The 16051-nt window shown below is 38.2% G+C and overlaps 1 protein-coding gene across 8 annotated transcripts in view; it reads right to left on the bottom strand.

Moving 5' to 3' along the window:
* Window positions 1–16051, bottom strand: part of col12a1b (collagen, type XII, alpha 1b) — an 83229-nt gene that overhangs the window by 55155 nt on the left and 12023 nt on the right. For 4 of the 8 annotated variants that reach the window (XM_072686998.1, XM_072686961.1, XM_072686958.1 and 1 more), the window contains 13 exons: window positions 15646–15924; window positions 14991–15266; window positions 13512–13784; window positions 9078–9347; window positions 7942–8208; window positions 7041–7230; window positions 6293–6417; window positions 4027–4176; window positions 3376–3495; window positions 3007–3171; window positions 2163–2309; window positions 1086–1228; window positions 387–516 (listed from right to left, as the gene is read on the bottom strand). In XM_072686998.1, coding sequence (XP_072543099.1) covers window positions 387–516; window positions 1086–1228; window positions 2163–2309; window positions 3007–3171; window positions 3376–3495; window positions 4027–4176; window positions 6293–6417; window positions 7041–7230; window positions 7942–8208; window positions 9078–9347; window positions 13512–13784; window positions 14991–15266; window positions 15646–15924 — 2535 coding nt within the window. Of the gene's footprint in view, window positions 1–386; window positions 517–1085; window positions 1229–2162; window positions 2310–3006; window positions 3172–3375; window positions 3496–4026; window positions 4177–6292; window positions 6418–7040; window positions 7231–7941; window positions 8209–9077; window positions 9348–13511; window positions 13785–14990; window positions 15267–15645; window positions 15925–16051 lie in introns of those variants that run through there. The other 4 variants (XM_072686989.1, XM_072686982.1, XM_072686965.1 and 1 more) reach the window with 3 other exon arrangements.

Consider the following 16051-nt stretch of genomic DNA (forward strand, 5'->3'; position numbering starts at 1 on the left):
GCCAGCTAACTAACATGTAATGTTGCATAATTATCTACTACCTAGTTATCTAACATTATGTATAATCTTTGAAAGTTATTCCTGTCTTTCTTAATTTGGTTATCTATGTCATAAAATGTAACTTTTAGTTTACATTTAGATAACATTTAGAGTTACAGCTTGTTTTATCCAGTTAGCTTGCAATGTGCAATAGATGCACTTATCTAACATTACTCACTTGATATAAAGATTTACACCTTTACAACTTCAAAACCAGAAAGAGAGCCTTATGAAGTATTTCTTGCCTTGGATAGTGGTCAGAATTCACAGAGCTCAAAAGTGCAGTCGAAGTAGTAGAAGTAGAAGTAACCTTAGTTTGTTACTTTTACCTTTTAATTGTAACTTACATGTGGTTTCTGTGCCTTTTAGAGGCTCACTGCTTTCATCACCAATCACAGAGAAAACGTTGACAACATACTCGGTCATGGGAGTCAGGTTACTCAGCACAATAGTGTTCACTTCGCCATCCACATACACCTGCGCAAAACAAATAGACCTGTCAACCTGAGGCTCCATGTACATAATAAAAGAAAGAAGATGGGGGGTGGGGGAATCTCATAGGGCTCTAAGGCTGTTGAGGATTTTGGGCCTTGTCCTCTGAAAATCTGACATATGTGAAATCAGTGTGATGCTTACAATTATTTCTAGCCTGGGAAGACTGAAATTAGATTTACTGTTCACTTAAGCCTTCCATAGCAGTATGAATTTGAGCTATTACATAACAGTAGTTGTTTCCACTGTAAGAGATCCAGTAAAGCATAAAACCGATGTGTAGCCACTTTTACATTGCTTTTACACTCTAATTTTTATGTCTCATGAGCTTATGGAAAACTATAAAATAAAATAAAACATTTTAAGTAAATGAGTATGGTGGAAAGACTAACTGTCTAATCTGTCTGGTAAGTCTGTCTGACAAGTTATAAATAAGTAATTACAAGTAAAAAAAATTTAAGAAAACAGCAGTAATAACTCTTGACGTCTAATAATTATAGACTGTATAGTTTAAAGAAGGATATTACAGTGGTGAAATGACATTTAAAACTCACCGTTTCAGTTTTGCCTCCAGCCATTGGGACATACTCAATACGGAACCTCTCCACAGGCTCATCCGGAGGCATCCAGGTGGCCCTAAAGGAGTAGTGGGTCACCTCTGAAGTTTCCAGGTCTGTTGGCGTCCCTGGGCCTCCTCCTGGTTCATGAGCAGCAGAAAATGTAACCTGGTGTGTCAAACAGCTTTCAAACTAAGAAATACACTAGCTACAAATCTACCTAAGGCGTATTAGCTTCTTAAAAAAGGCTAAGTGGGCCATATATCAGCAGCCTCCAGGAAAGGCCTGCTTCATATTCACTGTAACCCTGTACTTTGTGCTAAATCACTGTTATCCTCCAGGGAGGACTGAAGCTCAACCTACAGTCTCCATGATAGAGTTATGACAATGTTATGCTTGCAGCAAAATCTATATAAAAAAAGAAAGAAAGAAACTGGCAAAAAGGATCAAGAAGCAACATCCGCAAGGGTTGGCAATCACTTGAGAAGGTGCGCTTAGCCAAGCCATGCAACTCTGATTAATAATCTTTGCCTCCTCTTATAGTCTTACTCTGGCTATAATACTACAACAGAAGATCATTCCCAGTCTCTGCTTTGCAAGTAAAATCTAGTCACTGTTTGGCATTCCAACGCACAATATTAATGTTACTATCAATAGCCTATGGAATTTGGGGTAAGAAGTAGTACAATAAGCTTTTATTGACAAAAAAGTTGACAAAATTCATTTCCTTTAATAACATGATTTGATATGATGATAAGTAGAGAACATGATCTACTTCCAAAAAGTTTTTTTTAAATTTGTTTGCTGTATTATTAATAATAATAATACAAAATACTATTATTATTATTATTATTATTATTATTATTATTAATAGTTTGCTATGCTAATAACAGTATGTTTTATTCTAATTTAGTTAGTAAGTTAGTTGTCTCTATTAGTGACTTACCAGGTACTATCATTTCATGTCAGAAATATGAAATAAAATATCAAATAAATACATGAAAAAGAACCACGCCACTGATGATCAAGCCAAACAAAGCTTAGTTTAACATGATGCATGCATGTAGAAGTTACCTGGTCCTTTGACGCTATTACAGAGATTGACTGTAAGGTCATCTACAATGTCCAGCAGGAAGGAGAAATCATTTACGTTGTACATGTGGATCTCATCTGGGTCAGTGGCAATAGACCTCAACTCATTCTCATCAGCATTCTTCACACCTGAATGCAAAACACATCATGTCTAATGCCTCATCTTCATTCATTAAAGTAGAATAGCAGACCGTCCATATAACAGGTTTCCAATTATCTGGTACTAAGTGTATTCTAATCTCTAATCCTTTCATATCATTTATCCTTTTAAGTCATAGTTTACCTTTTTCCCCAAATGCCAAATTGAATCAATCAGAAAGGATTATTGGTAATCTTTTCCTAATGTTATTATTATTATTTTTATTTTTTTTTTACAATGGAGCAAGAATAATAGTTGTTCAGTAATACCTGATATACTTTTTTATGTGGTATGTTATTTTTAAACAAGAACATTTGTGCTTTAAGATATCTGCAACCCTTTGTCAAACAAATGAGGCAATCGTGTCATGATTTATTAATGCAGTTTGAGCGACGCTAATTGGTAAACATGTGCTTCCATGAATATTTAGCTACATTAGTCTTCTAGCTTCAACGTAAAAATAAAGAAGTAAACATCAAACACCAAATGATCAAATACGTACTTTTGTTTTTGCTATTTATCAATTTAGGTTTATCTTTGTTTAAAGGAAATGTTCCTTCAATAATCAGAAATTTAAATGTTCATCAGTGGCACACAAGGAGAACTGACCAGAAGTTTACATTCACCAAAGTAAATATGATATCAACAAACTTGGTACACATGAAACTGCTCATAAAAAATACACACCAATGGCATAAAGTTCGATGCCCTCGTTCCGCAGTTTCTGAGAGCTGATCACAATCTCATCCTGAGACTTTCCGTCAGTAATAAGGACACCAATCTTGCGCGCGTCAGGCCGGAGACCAACATTTGGTTTGAAGTTGTTCTGCAAGATGTAACCCAAAGCTAGACCTATTGAGAAGCAAGGAATAAGAAAAAAAATGCTACTTAATACTTAATGATGAACATACCAAATGATTTAAAATGACTATTATGTGATGTGAACAGAAGATTTTTACTTTCTCCTATAAAGTTACCACTTCTGAAAAAACAGAAAGCTTTCTTCAAAATGCATTCCAACGCGAGTACTGGCTAACCTACAGGAAGGTATGATACCTGTCATGGTGTTTCCGCCTTTATAAGGCAGGTTGGCCACAGCTTCCAGCAGGGATTCACGGGTTGCATGTGCATTAAGATGCCATTCAGTTTTGGGATCTCCACTGTACTGAGCCAAACCTGCAAATCAGGGAGTAGATCTGGTTTCTTTACACATTTATGGGAAGGACCACTGCAAATTCCAGGTAATAACTCAATTTGGGGCCCAGAGCAGAACTCTCACATCTGGCATCCAGAAATATTATTGTCTTTGCCATAAATCCTTTTTTTTTTTACAATTTCAAGTCAAGAGTACACAAAGCCAACATTCGCAAATGTGTGAGACTGTTCTCCTCCATTCACATTGTTCTAGAATGTTCTTATTCTGAGAATTTCCCCACTGCGGGACTAATAGAGGATTATCTTATCTTATCTTATTACATTCACACTGTTTTATATATGTTCTGCCTCACTTTAAATGGATAGTACACTATAGGCTGCAGCAAATTTTTACAGATGTCCAACTTGTTATTAAAGTATCTTGTGAAACTCAGCTGGTTCTCAGGAGTGTTAGGTTTAGGGCTACAGTAAGAGATAGATTTTGGTTTTAGGTGAAGATTAAAGTTAGAGTTAGTCCCAAAGTAAAGTGAATGTAATCACAAGAGGGCTTACCAATCTGAACCTTGTCAGGGCCGATGTCAAAGACGCCCACCATACGAGCAATAAATGAACGGATGGTTTTGAAATTCACACGGCCAATGCTCCAGGATCCGTCCACTAGCAGGATTATATCAGCCTTGGCTGTGGTTTTACACTGAGCATCTGTGTAGATGAAGATGAAGGACACCAGTCACACAAAGACAAAAAGCAAACAGGCAGATTCGGCAAGATCCAACTAATTAATAAAAAACAGGCTTAGTTAAAAGAGAAGATGAATGTGGGAAGAACAAACAAACACAAAAAAACAAACTGCAAAAGTAACTGCCAAAATAACAACATCAGGCATCACCACATTAAATACACATATCACAAGCTGCTATTTTTTTGTTTTGTTTTATTTCTGTTCTGGAAGAATTAATTGACAGTTTGCACAAAGATTTATGTCTTCTCTCTTCCCCCCACATCTTCCTCTGCTGTATCCAAAGTCTCTGGCATCCCGCCCTGGAGGCCTTTTTTGCCGGGGTTGACATGGTCTCAGAATCTCCAAACAGAAGAGGGCCTCTCCACAAGTGATATATGAGCAAAGCCCTTTCTGAATTATGCTGCATTCCTCCTTCACAGTTTTTTTTTTGTTTTGTGGCTCCAGACACCTGCAAAGTGGCGCATGAAATTCCACTTTGTTGGCCACTCACCAGGGTTCCACTAAGCTCTATGGACAGTGCTGTCTCTGCAATTGAAAAAATTGTTTGTATGACATTGAATCATCCATCAGTTCATCCAGCGGCAAAAACAACTCTCAGAACTGTTTGCAGTGTAGAAGTTTTAGGTATAGGTTTCCTGATCGGATTTAATGCTCCCAATTCCAACCCAAGTACTAATAATTATTCATTACTAGCACTAATTAATATTACATATTTGTTGATATTGAGAGAAGTTAATTGTGTTTTCATAAATTATGCAGTGTAAGTATACACATGCATTAAATTTAGTAAGATCATCCAATATAGATGGTGTATGCTAGAATTATAGATTCTAAAAATGCTTTAGACTTTATTACGGAACATCAATGTTGGTCCATTTAAGATGACATTTTGACATAATGTAAAAAAACAACTGATACAGATTCACATTATGTCAAAAAGTGAAAAATAAAGGCGTGAAAGACTTGTTAAAAAGGATCAGAACTGGATCAGCTGGCCACACTAAGGTCATTCTTAGTTTTAGGTGTACAGTTACAGTGGTTTATTACAGAACAAAGAAGAATATATGAGTACATTTGTACATTTGGTTCTTAAATGCATGAAAACATAAGATGTACTACAGTTATTATTACCAGTGCTAAAGCAGCACAAATTTTTGCCCTTCTTTTCTGCTGGGCCGAAGCGCACTTTAAGTACAGAGTCAGCATCTGTAGACTGTCATTGCATACCATAACATTTATTTAGCTGCATGCTGGGCTGGGAACCAGCCATAGACTACATAAATATCTCAGCATCTAACTGAAAGCAGAGAGATTTCCATAATTCCTTTTACCAGCACTAAAGAATTAAAGCCTGAAAAGGGAAGGGTAAAAATTAAATGCTGGCATATTAAGAGGTGTTAAAGTATGTGCAGAAGACACAGATGCTACATACTTAATGCTTATTTGTTGGCTGTGGAACAATTACAGCTATTATGTTACTTATGCTAAAATGCAAATCAATCTATTGGAAATAATAAACAATGTAAATGGCCCAAAACAACAACAAATAACTGATGTATTAATCTCTGTATTAATCAGAGAAACACATCATCAAATTGTGCTCAATGAAAACAAGTGATGTAATATTTAAATCAAGTGGCTTAATATATTTGGTGCTTGTCATATTTTCATATTTTCATGGCAGTACAGAGTTTTTTCACACACTGTGTGTGAGTGTGTGCATGTGTGTGTGTTTTTAACAATGAGTGATTATTAAATATTAAATATACTGCTTGCCAGAAGCATGTGGATATTCTCATTCTTCTGAAACTGTAGCTTTTCAGGCTTGAAGTGAAATCTGTAAATACATTCCAATACATTAAGTGTTTTTCAATACTAATTTGTTTATACTTGGTATAAAGAGCAAGTTTTGCAAGTGATTTAATGTTTCATGTTTTTCCAAACTACCATAATGTTAAAAGTACCTATTAAATGCCCTTTTCCCAAAGTAGGTGGAAAATAAGCTCATCTTCAATACACTTTAATTTTTATAAAGCAAAAAAAATCCTGTATTTGGCTCAGGTAGAGTGGTTTTACCAGGAGGGTCCATGGGTGGAGGCTCAGGTGGGTCAATAAGGGTGGTCCTCTCTTCTCCAGCCAAGGGCAAACTCTGGCCTCCATCAAACATTCCAAACACAGCCACTGAGTACTTAGTTCCTGCTCTGCGAAAGAAAAAAAGACAAAAAAAAGCTGGATTAGTTTTACTAGATAATAAGTTTTGTGTAATGTAATTTGTTGGGATTTGACTGGTCAACTGGACAAATTCCCACAGACAGTCCAATCAGAAAAAGTTACAGTCTGGACATCTGCATAATCGTTACACTGCAGAACATATTCAATAACAATAACAAATTGTACAGCCCTGTCTTAACAAGCTGTGTTGTTCCATTAGGTGGAACTGCAAATATTACTATTACTACTATTAACAACAACACCAGCAATAATGATATTAAAATAAGCATATTTACTATTATAATATTACTATTATAATAAGCTAAAAATTACAATCAAAGAGTACAGAAATAGAATAAAGTCTAACCACTTAGTACAGATAACACCAGTTGCTTTGGGAAGACAATTTAGAGGAAGTACTAGCACTAAAAAGGATGTGGATTTTTGTTGTCAGTAATAACTGCTATTACTGACATTATAAAAAAAAATTACACACTCCCCAGAACCTTACTGGACTGAAATTCCAGATCAGTAATTACTTAAATTACAACACCCCACTCGTTAAAACTAACCATCCAAAAGCTTCAATTAGGAACAGTGTTTTCCACCCTACCTGAGCTCCTCTAGAACGACTGTGTTGTCATATGGTCCAACTAGCAACTCTGCCAGATTCAACTCATCGCTAGGGCGAAAAGTGACCTTGTATCCACGAACATCACCCGGTGCAGGGTCCCATGTCACACGGAAACTAGTCTTAGTTGGTTCAGATGTCTGCAGATTTCTTGGAGCTTTATAAGGAGACACTGTATGAAAAAGAGGGACAATAGCAGCAATCAGAGCACGTCAACCAAGAAAAACGAAACAGATCTCCAAAACCAAAAAGCAACTCAAAATCAAATTAACAACATTTCCCCCTTACACCAACTGTAATGAACCAAACACATTTGCTGTTATTTTTGCACTGCAGCTACAAGACTGACATAGCTAACCAAAAATGGAAGATATATACCTTGTCAAGTAGTACCATGCATACTGCATGCCTAAATCATCATATACTTTTCTTAATCATGTTGAGTTGTTAAGTAATCTTAAATAAACCTGAGTATGTGCTTTCTGACATTGTATAGTACTGTAGGACAGATAATTCAGGATTCAATATGACTACTGCTAAACTTTTCAGTTATTCAATAGAAATGTGCATTTTTTTTTAAACACACCCAACTCACACAACACATGAGGGTTGACTGAATGCATTTAATGTAAGTGGGAAATTGAGCAAATGTTATCAGTTGATGAATTACCCATTTAAATACACTTTCTATAAAATGCATCCATCTAAAACAGGCTTTTTAAATAAAATGCAAAAAAGCAGAGCAGGCATTACTTGAGTGCAAGTCTGTTCAAGATACAGTGTATGTCACACTGTCTACAGTCACACATCATCATGACTCCCACAGTAAAAGTACTAGCACAGATCTAAGACTCCTTGACTTTGAATTATGGGCCAAACGTACGTGTGGTTCCTACTCCTTGCCTTGCTTTGCCTTCTCCGCGCTTGTAGATGGGATGGACAGTGATGTCATAAGTGGTCGTTGGCTGCAGTCGCTTCAGAAATGCTGTGGTGGTGTTATATGGCACTTTAATGGTCACCTCATTGCCGCCTGACTGGGGCGAGTATGTTACCCTGTAGCTCAGCACTCTTCCTGGTGCGGCCTGCCACCTCACTTTCATTGACCTTTCAGTCTCATCAAACACAGTTAGTGTTTTGGCAGAAGCAGAAGCTGGAGAAAGAGGAGAAATAGGAACAATAATGCTTCATATTTCATATATTAGTGAGCAAATTACCACACATTTTGAACAATGACAATGCCTATTTTTACTACAATTCCATTATGAACCTTCTTGACTTTTAATGTTTAATGTCATTTTCTAGCATTTTTTGGTCAATTCACCATGAAAGGAGCAACTGTTAGATTCATATTTAGTCAAAAAAATTTAAATTACAGCAATTATAAACAGTTTATAAAATAAAATGTCAGCTTTGTCCTGCCCGTTTCAAGTTATATAGTGCAAGTTATATATGTGGTTGTATATTTAAATGATAAGGCTCCTATAGGAAATGTGAAGTAGATACAAAAGACAGACAGAAAACTAAAAACCTTTCTCAAGTCTATTCAAGTTGTGTCAAATTCCTTCCTTATGCAAGTTTCCGTTCTATGTGTTCCCCTGTGTGTCTGTAAAGAATTGGAAAAGGCGCACACTCTTTAACCAACCATGTCCAAGTCTGTTAGCCACCATCTCAGACATACGGCCCAAATTACAGACTGCGGTGCACAGATGCATGGCTTTAAAACTCCTTCACTCCATTTCTGTGACGCTATCCCTCACCCCTGACACCACCCCCAATCATCTAATTTTTTCCACTGAAGAGCAATCATCACAGCACAGACTACAGCCTTATATTATATAGAAAAAACTGAAACACAGTCTTCACCACTTCATGTGTACATGAAAGGAATATTTGATCAATGATTGTGTAATCACTCAAACAGGTTATAGACATTGTAACTTAGCCGCAGTATCACAAGCATTTCTCACTAAGTAAACACAAAGGTCAGCAAAAATTTAAAGCATAAAGCATAAAACATACCATCAGTGGTTTCCTCTCCAACTAGCGGCTCTCCCTCTCCGAGACCATAGGAGGCGAAGACAGACACCTGGTAACGTGTCTCCGGGCTGAGCCCTTCCAGTAGGGTGCTGGTCACATCTCCAGGAACCATCTTCTCTCCAGATTCATCACTGAACTGGGATTTCCAGCGAACACGATATTGCCTCACCCGCCCTGGGGCAGCAGACCAAGACACCATAAAGCTGCTGTCAGTCACATCGCTGGTTATCAGGTCTCTGGGGGAGCCCAATTCTGTGAGGAGAGAAAATGAGCATATATACACATATCAGTATAGTAGATGTTTTCTATTTCCAAAAATGCATCAAGCATTTTCAAAACAAAATATATTTTATTAATGTATTTCTGTAATGTAGCAATGTAACATACGTAAACACAATATATCAGCAAAATTCCACAATACCCATAAGTACATCAGTACTATGAAATGGTGCACATGTCCCCACTCACACATTAATGTGATGAATAAAACCTTTCTACTGTACAACTGTAAAATTAGTCATTTTGCACAGGAGCTACAAGGCTAATGCAGAAAATGAGTATTGGATGCTTAAACCAGTTAACCAGTTCAAGTGAATCCATTTAAGTGAATCCATTTAATCCAAATGACAACTAGTGTGTTGTCACATTCTTAAAGAATGTGTTTCATTTCACAGATCAGCAAGCAAGCTATGTCTAATTTTAAACCAAATCTTTCCGCAATGCCAATGCCAAGCTACTACACACACAATATTCCCCTTTAGCAGTCATTGCAGCTCTGGTGAAATTTCATTTTCTTATTTTTAATGCACATGTGAAAAAAAGCACATGGAGACTCAAACACCGCTGCCATCTTACAGGCTCTTTGAAGACATAAAGATGGATGGAATGTGCCACATTAAGTTCCTAACAGCAACCCAGCAGGCTGCTCTTCCAAAATGACTTCATTTGCCACAACTAAGCAAAATGCTGATTAATTCAACCTCTTCCCCGTTTGACACATACTAGTATTTTCCTAAATTAATAGTTTGGTAAAACAAAAATCAGTTTTCCCCTTAAATTTACACTGAATAAGGAGGGAGAGAAGACGGGAAAAGGTTAGCTATGTAGCTCCTATATAAAATTCAAGAATCAAACTTCAACAGCATGTCTTGGGCGATTCACTGCATTTTGCTTTACCCATGGGTTGCAATACATGCAATTGTCATAAAACATGGTAATGTAGTACCCAGTGACATCAAACGTTTTTGCTAATTGAGTAGATGTCTTGTCATGTCTTAAAATATTGTCTTGTTGTTCACTGTTACATCAGAAATTTGGAACAAGCTATTCAAAACGATCTTGAATAATCCAGCGGGTACTGTGTTCTGCTTTGGACAAGCCTCCTTTTCCAAAATGTCAAGCTGTTCCAGAAGTGCATTTTGGAATGCAAAAAAACTTTTGTGTATGCAATGCATTTGCAGCAAATGTAGTTTTTGAAGTCCACCCACATAAACTAAAAAAGCATGCAGTATTTGCTTGAACATATTATGCACTTTGACAAATGCCAAGGATGAAAGGGTCATCCTTGGCTGAGGATTCTCAGGTGGTGTGGAAAAGTATGTTGGGGGAAGCTGCCTTCTCCCTCCCCTTTACTCAGATTTAGACTGATTCAATTTCCACATCCCTCTTTTTTCTCTCCTAATCTGTCTTCTTTTCACTGTGTGAAACTGGACGTTCAAAAGAAAGAGGGAAATAGCCAGGATCCCCTTTGGAATAACTTTCTCTGTTTGCTTTGAAAAGTTCACGTTCCACATGTGTCTCTTTTGCGTTCCTAACACAATACAAAAACTTCATTTCTTTTTGTTTAATTTTTTCAACTAAAAAAATCATTTCCTTTATGGGGTTTTCACCACAGAGGTTCAGATAGGAGCTCATTTTGGTCATCATCTTTGTATAACTTTAGCTTTGTTCAAAACCCTTAAGATGCAAACACACTCAGAGTAGCTTTGCACCTACCAGAATGGTTGTTCGACAAACTCATAAGGTCAAAACAATTATTAGACAGCAAATGTGACTGAACAAAAAAGATGATGATTAGTGATAGTGGTCAGTTATAGCTTATAATCTAAATAAGATCATAAGTTGGGATCCTGAGGTAATTTCTCCAATCTTTCAGTCTCCAGACAGATTTTGGCATTTATTTCCCCATTTTTAGCAAGGTGAGGACAGAAGTACTGAAGAAGACAGCCTCCCATCCCACAGGGCAAGTGCTTACGGGAGTTGTTAAATGTGTTTTGCCAAGACAGCATGAATGGCTCCAAAGAGCACTAATATCTTTGCAGTCTGCACATGTCCAGTAAGGATGCCTGCTGTCCTCCTTTCAGCGAGCCTTAACACACCCAGGGGTCAAAGGTCAAAGCCCTGCCAAACACCCACTATTATCCAAACAGCTAGGGAGGATTGAAGTACGTCATAGCCCCTGCTTTTTTCTCCAAGTTAGGCGTGGAGGCTTGCTTTTTTTAAGCATCTCTAAAACAACCTAAGTTGTTCTTGTTATACTTCTAGCACATCTCTGTTCCAGCAGCTGCATGTTTACTGGATTGTGTAAAGCATCTGTGAGGGCTCCCAGCCCAGCACGTTCTCTGTGTTTGTCAATGAATGGAGGAAGACGGTAATATCACACATATGTCATAATCAAAGGCTTTTGATGGCCACTGGTCCAGGCTATTCCATACAGTTCAGCACAGTTCAGTTTAAAGTAGGAAAAAGGCCAGAACGTTGACAACTGAGCAATCAGGCAGAGCTGGAAGACTAATCTGCTGCACTTTAGGCAAGTCTTCACAAGGTAATGCTGCACGAGGGAGAAAATGACTCATAACCACAGACCATCCCCCCTCACCACCACAACCATCACCACGCACGCACACACAAATAGGCCAGGCCAAATTCCTGTTCCACCCAAGCCAGAGTTCAGCTGTGGGTGCAGCACAAGCAAGGGCAAAGAGTGTAAGTTCACACTACAGGACATGCAGCCTTCAACCAAACATAGTTAGCCTCCATCCAGTAAGGATGCATAAATAGCATTTTAAGTATTACTTTGGTAAAAATCTAGTTTCCACTTCACACCAAATGTAGTCATCAATCAGTCAAGACATGTTTGGTGTTAAATTCAGCTTCTTTGAGTAATAGAAGCTTATGGCCCACAGTTAGCATTGTGCAAACTACATTCTAAATCGTTACACATTTGCCTCAAACCACTTAGTATGTAATTTTAACTCTACAATCCACATTACATATTACACTTTCATACAACATCAGAAATCACCCATGAAAATCTATTAGATACTAAATCAACAGAGTTAAGGCAAATATGTGATGGTTTAGAGATTTAGCACCATTTTAAGTACCAACATTATCCTTGCACACCCAATGCAAAAATAAGCAAATGTCAGACACCAATTCTTTGAATATCTAAGTAACAAAAATGTGCACATGTAATCTTTTACCAAGCTGTTGCTTTAAACATGACAGACAGCCCACAAGGTCCACTGTCAATCAACTTCTGAGCCTCCTGCTTAAACTGACCCTGTCTGTCAGCTATGAAACTTAATACGCATTCACCACAGCCTTCAACCCCCACAAGTTAGCACCAGGCCTAAGAAAGACAGGTACAGATTTGTTTCTGGTTATTTGATTAAGCAGATCCAGTAGCTGGGTCTCTTGGGGTGAGCTGACTTGAGGTCTAGCCTTCAGAGAGAGCACTGCCACAGCGCCTCCAGATGGCTCTGGCTTGGTTATTGTTACAGAAGGCCAGTGCTTTGAAACTGACCTAGGCTTCTTGAAGCAGGGAAATAAGTGGTGGTTGATCTTTCAAAAGGAAAAAATTAACTCTAATACATGATATGACACAATATTGCACCATTGTAAAAGCTAAATGGTTGAAACTGAGTTTGGATAGATCACCACAATTCAGTCTATGAAAACCGATTGTCAGATGCAAATGAATGAGTAAAGGAAAATCAATTATATAGGCCTTGTAATACAAATATGAGTTGAGTCAAGTATTACATGGGCTATATTCTTAGATTCAGTAAAATTGCATGAATAGACCTGTAAACATTTAAGCTAAGACCTGAACAGTTACTCAAAATAGCTGCCCCACCATTCAGCTATGCACAGAAGTTTATTTTTTATTTATTTTTTGAAAGATTTAGTCAGGGAAATGTCACTTCCTATTTTAACAGGATTGCAAAATGTTTGTGTAATACTCCAAAACTCCAAAGTGTCTAAAACTGACATGTTGTTAGGGACGTGACAAAGAAGGTAAAAATACTAAAGAAAGTTCTAGCAAGATTTTAGGGGAAACATGTATGAATGTGACTAATTATTCCTGTGTAATGGCACAAGAGATGCATACAAACAACATTCTTCACTAACCTTCAAGTGTGGTACCAGTCCCTTCCAGGGGCTGACCAAGGCCAGAGGAGTATCGAGCTCTGACTGCCAGCTGGTACTTAGTGTCTGGTTGCAGGTTTTTGAGAAGAGTTTCAGTTTTTTCGCCCCTCACTGTCACTTCTTGCATCTCTCCACCCAAAGTGGGTCGGTAGGAAACCACATACTGCTGTACCTGGCCTGGAGCGGCCTCCCAGGTCACACGCATGGAGGACAGTGTCTCATCAAACACTCGCAGGTTTCGTGGAGAGCCTCGCTCTGCAGATCACAAACAGAATAAATTAAGCATCAGTTTTTCTGTATATATTACTTTACTATGCAAAGGTATGGTAATGTGCTTATTAGTAATATTGGTCCTTATTGTACATATTCTAAAAGAGCTGTTAACTCAGAACTAATGAGAGAAGAGAGTCTTTGATAAATTACGAAAACTATTGTAATGTCATGCAGATTTAGTTAGAAACAATAGCCATGCCGGTTGACCTAATCAAAGATAGTGTGTTCTACTGGTAGATAAGATCAGAATGTCTCCCTAAATGTTCTGCCTATTCCTTGTGCAAACAATACAGAGAAAAAGTGTTTACTCATGTCAAAAAGCTGAACTCTTGAGGAAGCAGGAAAGGAAAGCTGAAAACTTTTTCCCTCATTCGTGATATGGGGAAAGTCTAAACATTATGAAATGAGAGTTGGATGAACCGCTCAGCAAAGTCACACACTGGAATATGTCTGCTGCCTCTAATAGAAGTTGAAAGTTTCACAGCTGCATTTGTAAAAGCGGCCCGTTAGGAGCAGCTGGACCATATACGCTAACTGTGTCGGCTTGTGATAGCAGTTGTTTGGAATTCTGTTGCCTTGGAGAATGAAAATCACTTTTGTTTATTTCCGTCTGCTTCCCCTGAGAGTTGGCTCCTGTGTTAACAAGTGTGATCATTTCCTGGGTAACGTTTCATCACCTGGAGCCACACACAGAGGAACATCTTTTCCCTTATGATTTGCATCTTGTTTTTCACAGCCAAATGTCCTACATTTGACATTAACACTTGTGCTGACTTTTCTCTCAAAAGCTTAATGACATGCCTGCAGAGTTATATCTCAGTGCTAACTGATAGTGTTTAAGTTACTAGGGCAGAACAATATGGACCAAAGGCTGGTAGGGGGATTATGACGCTACATATGCAACTGTGATATGGTTTGCAAAATATTTCACATGCATAAATCAAATGCATAATTCAAAATGCTTTGTCAATAGTATTGTCATTTTCATCGTAACGATTGACAAACATCATCAGCTACAAGCAGACTGTTGTGCTTTGAGTTTGCAGGGAAAATTCCCATGCTGGTGGTTAACATTTCCCTCCTGAAAGCTTAATGACAGTGTGGTTGGAATGTTTGAACTGGGAGGATATCAGGCACGTAAAACACAATTATGAGAGGTAAATACATCTCTTGCACTGTGCCCCTCACCTTCTTTAGTTGTGCCGTCAATGTGCATCTCCGCCCCAGTGCCTGATGGGTATTCAGCCGCCACACTCACTCTGTAGGTGGTGATTGGAAAAAGCTGCTGGAGGACAATGCTGGTTTCACTGCCCACTGTGGCCGCCTCCAGTAAAGCACTGTCACCCCTGACCGGCACGTAGGTGAGTCTATATCTGACCACTGGACCTGGAGCAGCAGCCCATGACACACGAAAACTGTTTGTGGTCTCCTCGGACACTCGAAGGTTAGTCACAGTTCCTTGCTCTACAACAAAAAATAAGGAAAACCCTTCATCAGTGTAGAATGAATGTATTTATTAACATAAAATCAATATGGCTGTAGATAGACAAATTCACTTTACACGTTTATTTAGCAGGAATTTTCTTTTTGGCACAATACTGTTTCATTTTAAATAGGTTATGTCTTTTAATACTTTAAGAGGAGATAGAACACTATATTAAACAGGGCTCCATCCCAGGGACAAAACAGCCTGTGTAAAGTGTTCATGTTGAAGTATCACGACACCCCTAGTTAGTTGCTACAAGTATGCTTCTCATTGGACCTCCTCAGCCTAAAAACATCTGCAACTCAGTGTCATTTGTCAAGTTAAAAACAAATAAAAGAGGTCCAAAAGAGAACTGACCTTCCAGTGTAGTCTCAAAGCCAGTGAGAGGAAAACTCTCTCCTTTATCGTACAGGGCAGAGACGTTGACCTCATACTTGGTGACAGGGGTGAGATGGACTAACATTGCTGTAGTGGTGTCTCCTGGTACTGAAACAGAGATGTAGCCTGCATCTGGATCCGCAGCAGGCTTATACTGGACTAGGTAGGACTCAACATTGACCGCATCTGTGGCCCATGTGGCCCGGAAGCTTCTGGAGGAAATTTCAGAAAAGCTCAGGGACTTGGGTGGAATGAGTCCTGGAACACAATTACAAATAACAAAATTACAGCTCATTCAAAATGTCACGTGTAACCACTAGTCTTAAACCAGCCTTTATTGAGCTGTATTTGTGATAAATGACTATTACATAAGAATTATGTAATG

Source organism: Salminus brasiliensis, chromosome 1 (genome assembly GCF_030463535.1).
Source record: "Salminus brasiliensis chromosome 1, fSalBra1.hap2, whole genome shotgun sequence".
NCBI lineage: Eukaryota > Metazoa > Chordata > Actinopteri > Characiformes > Bryconidae > Salminus > Salminus brasiliensis.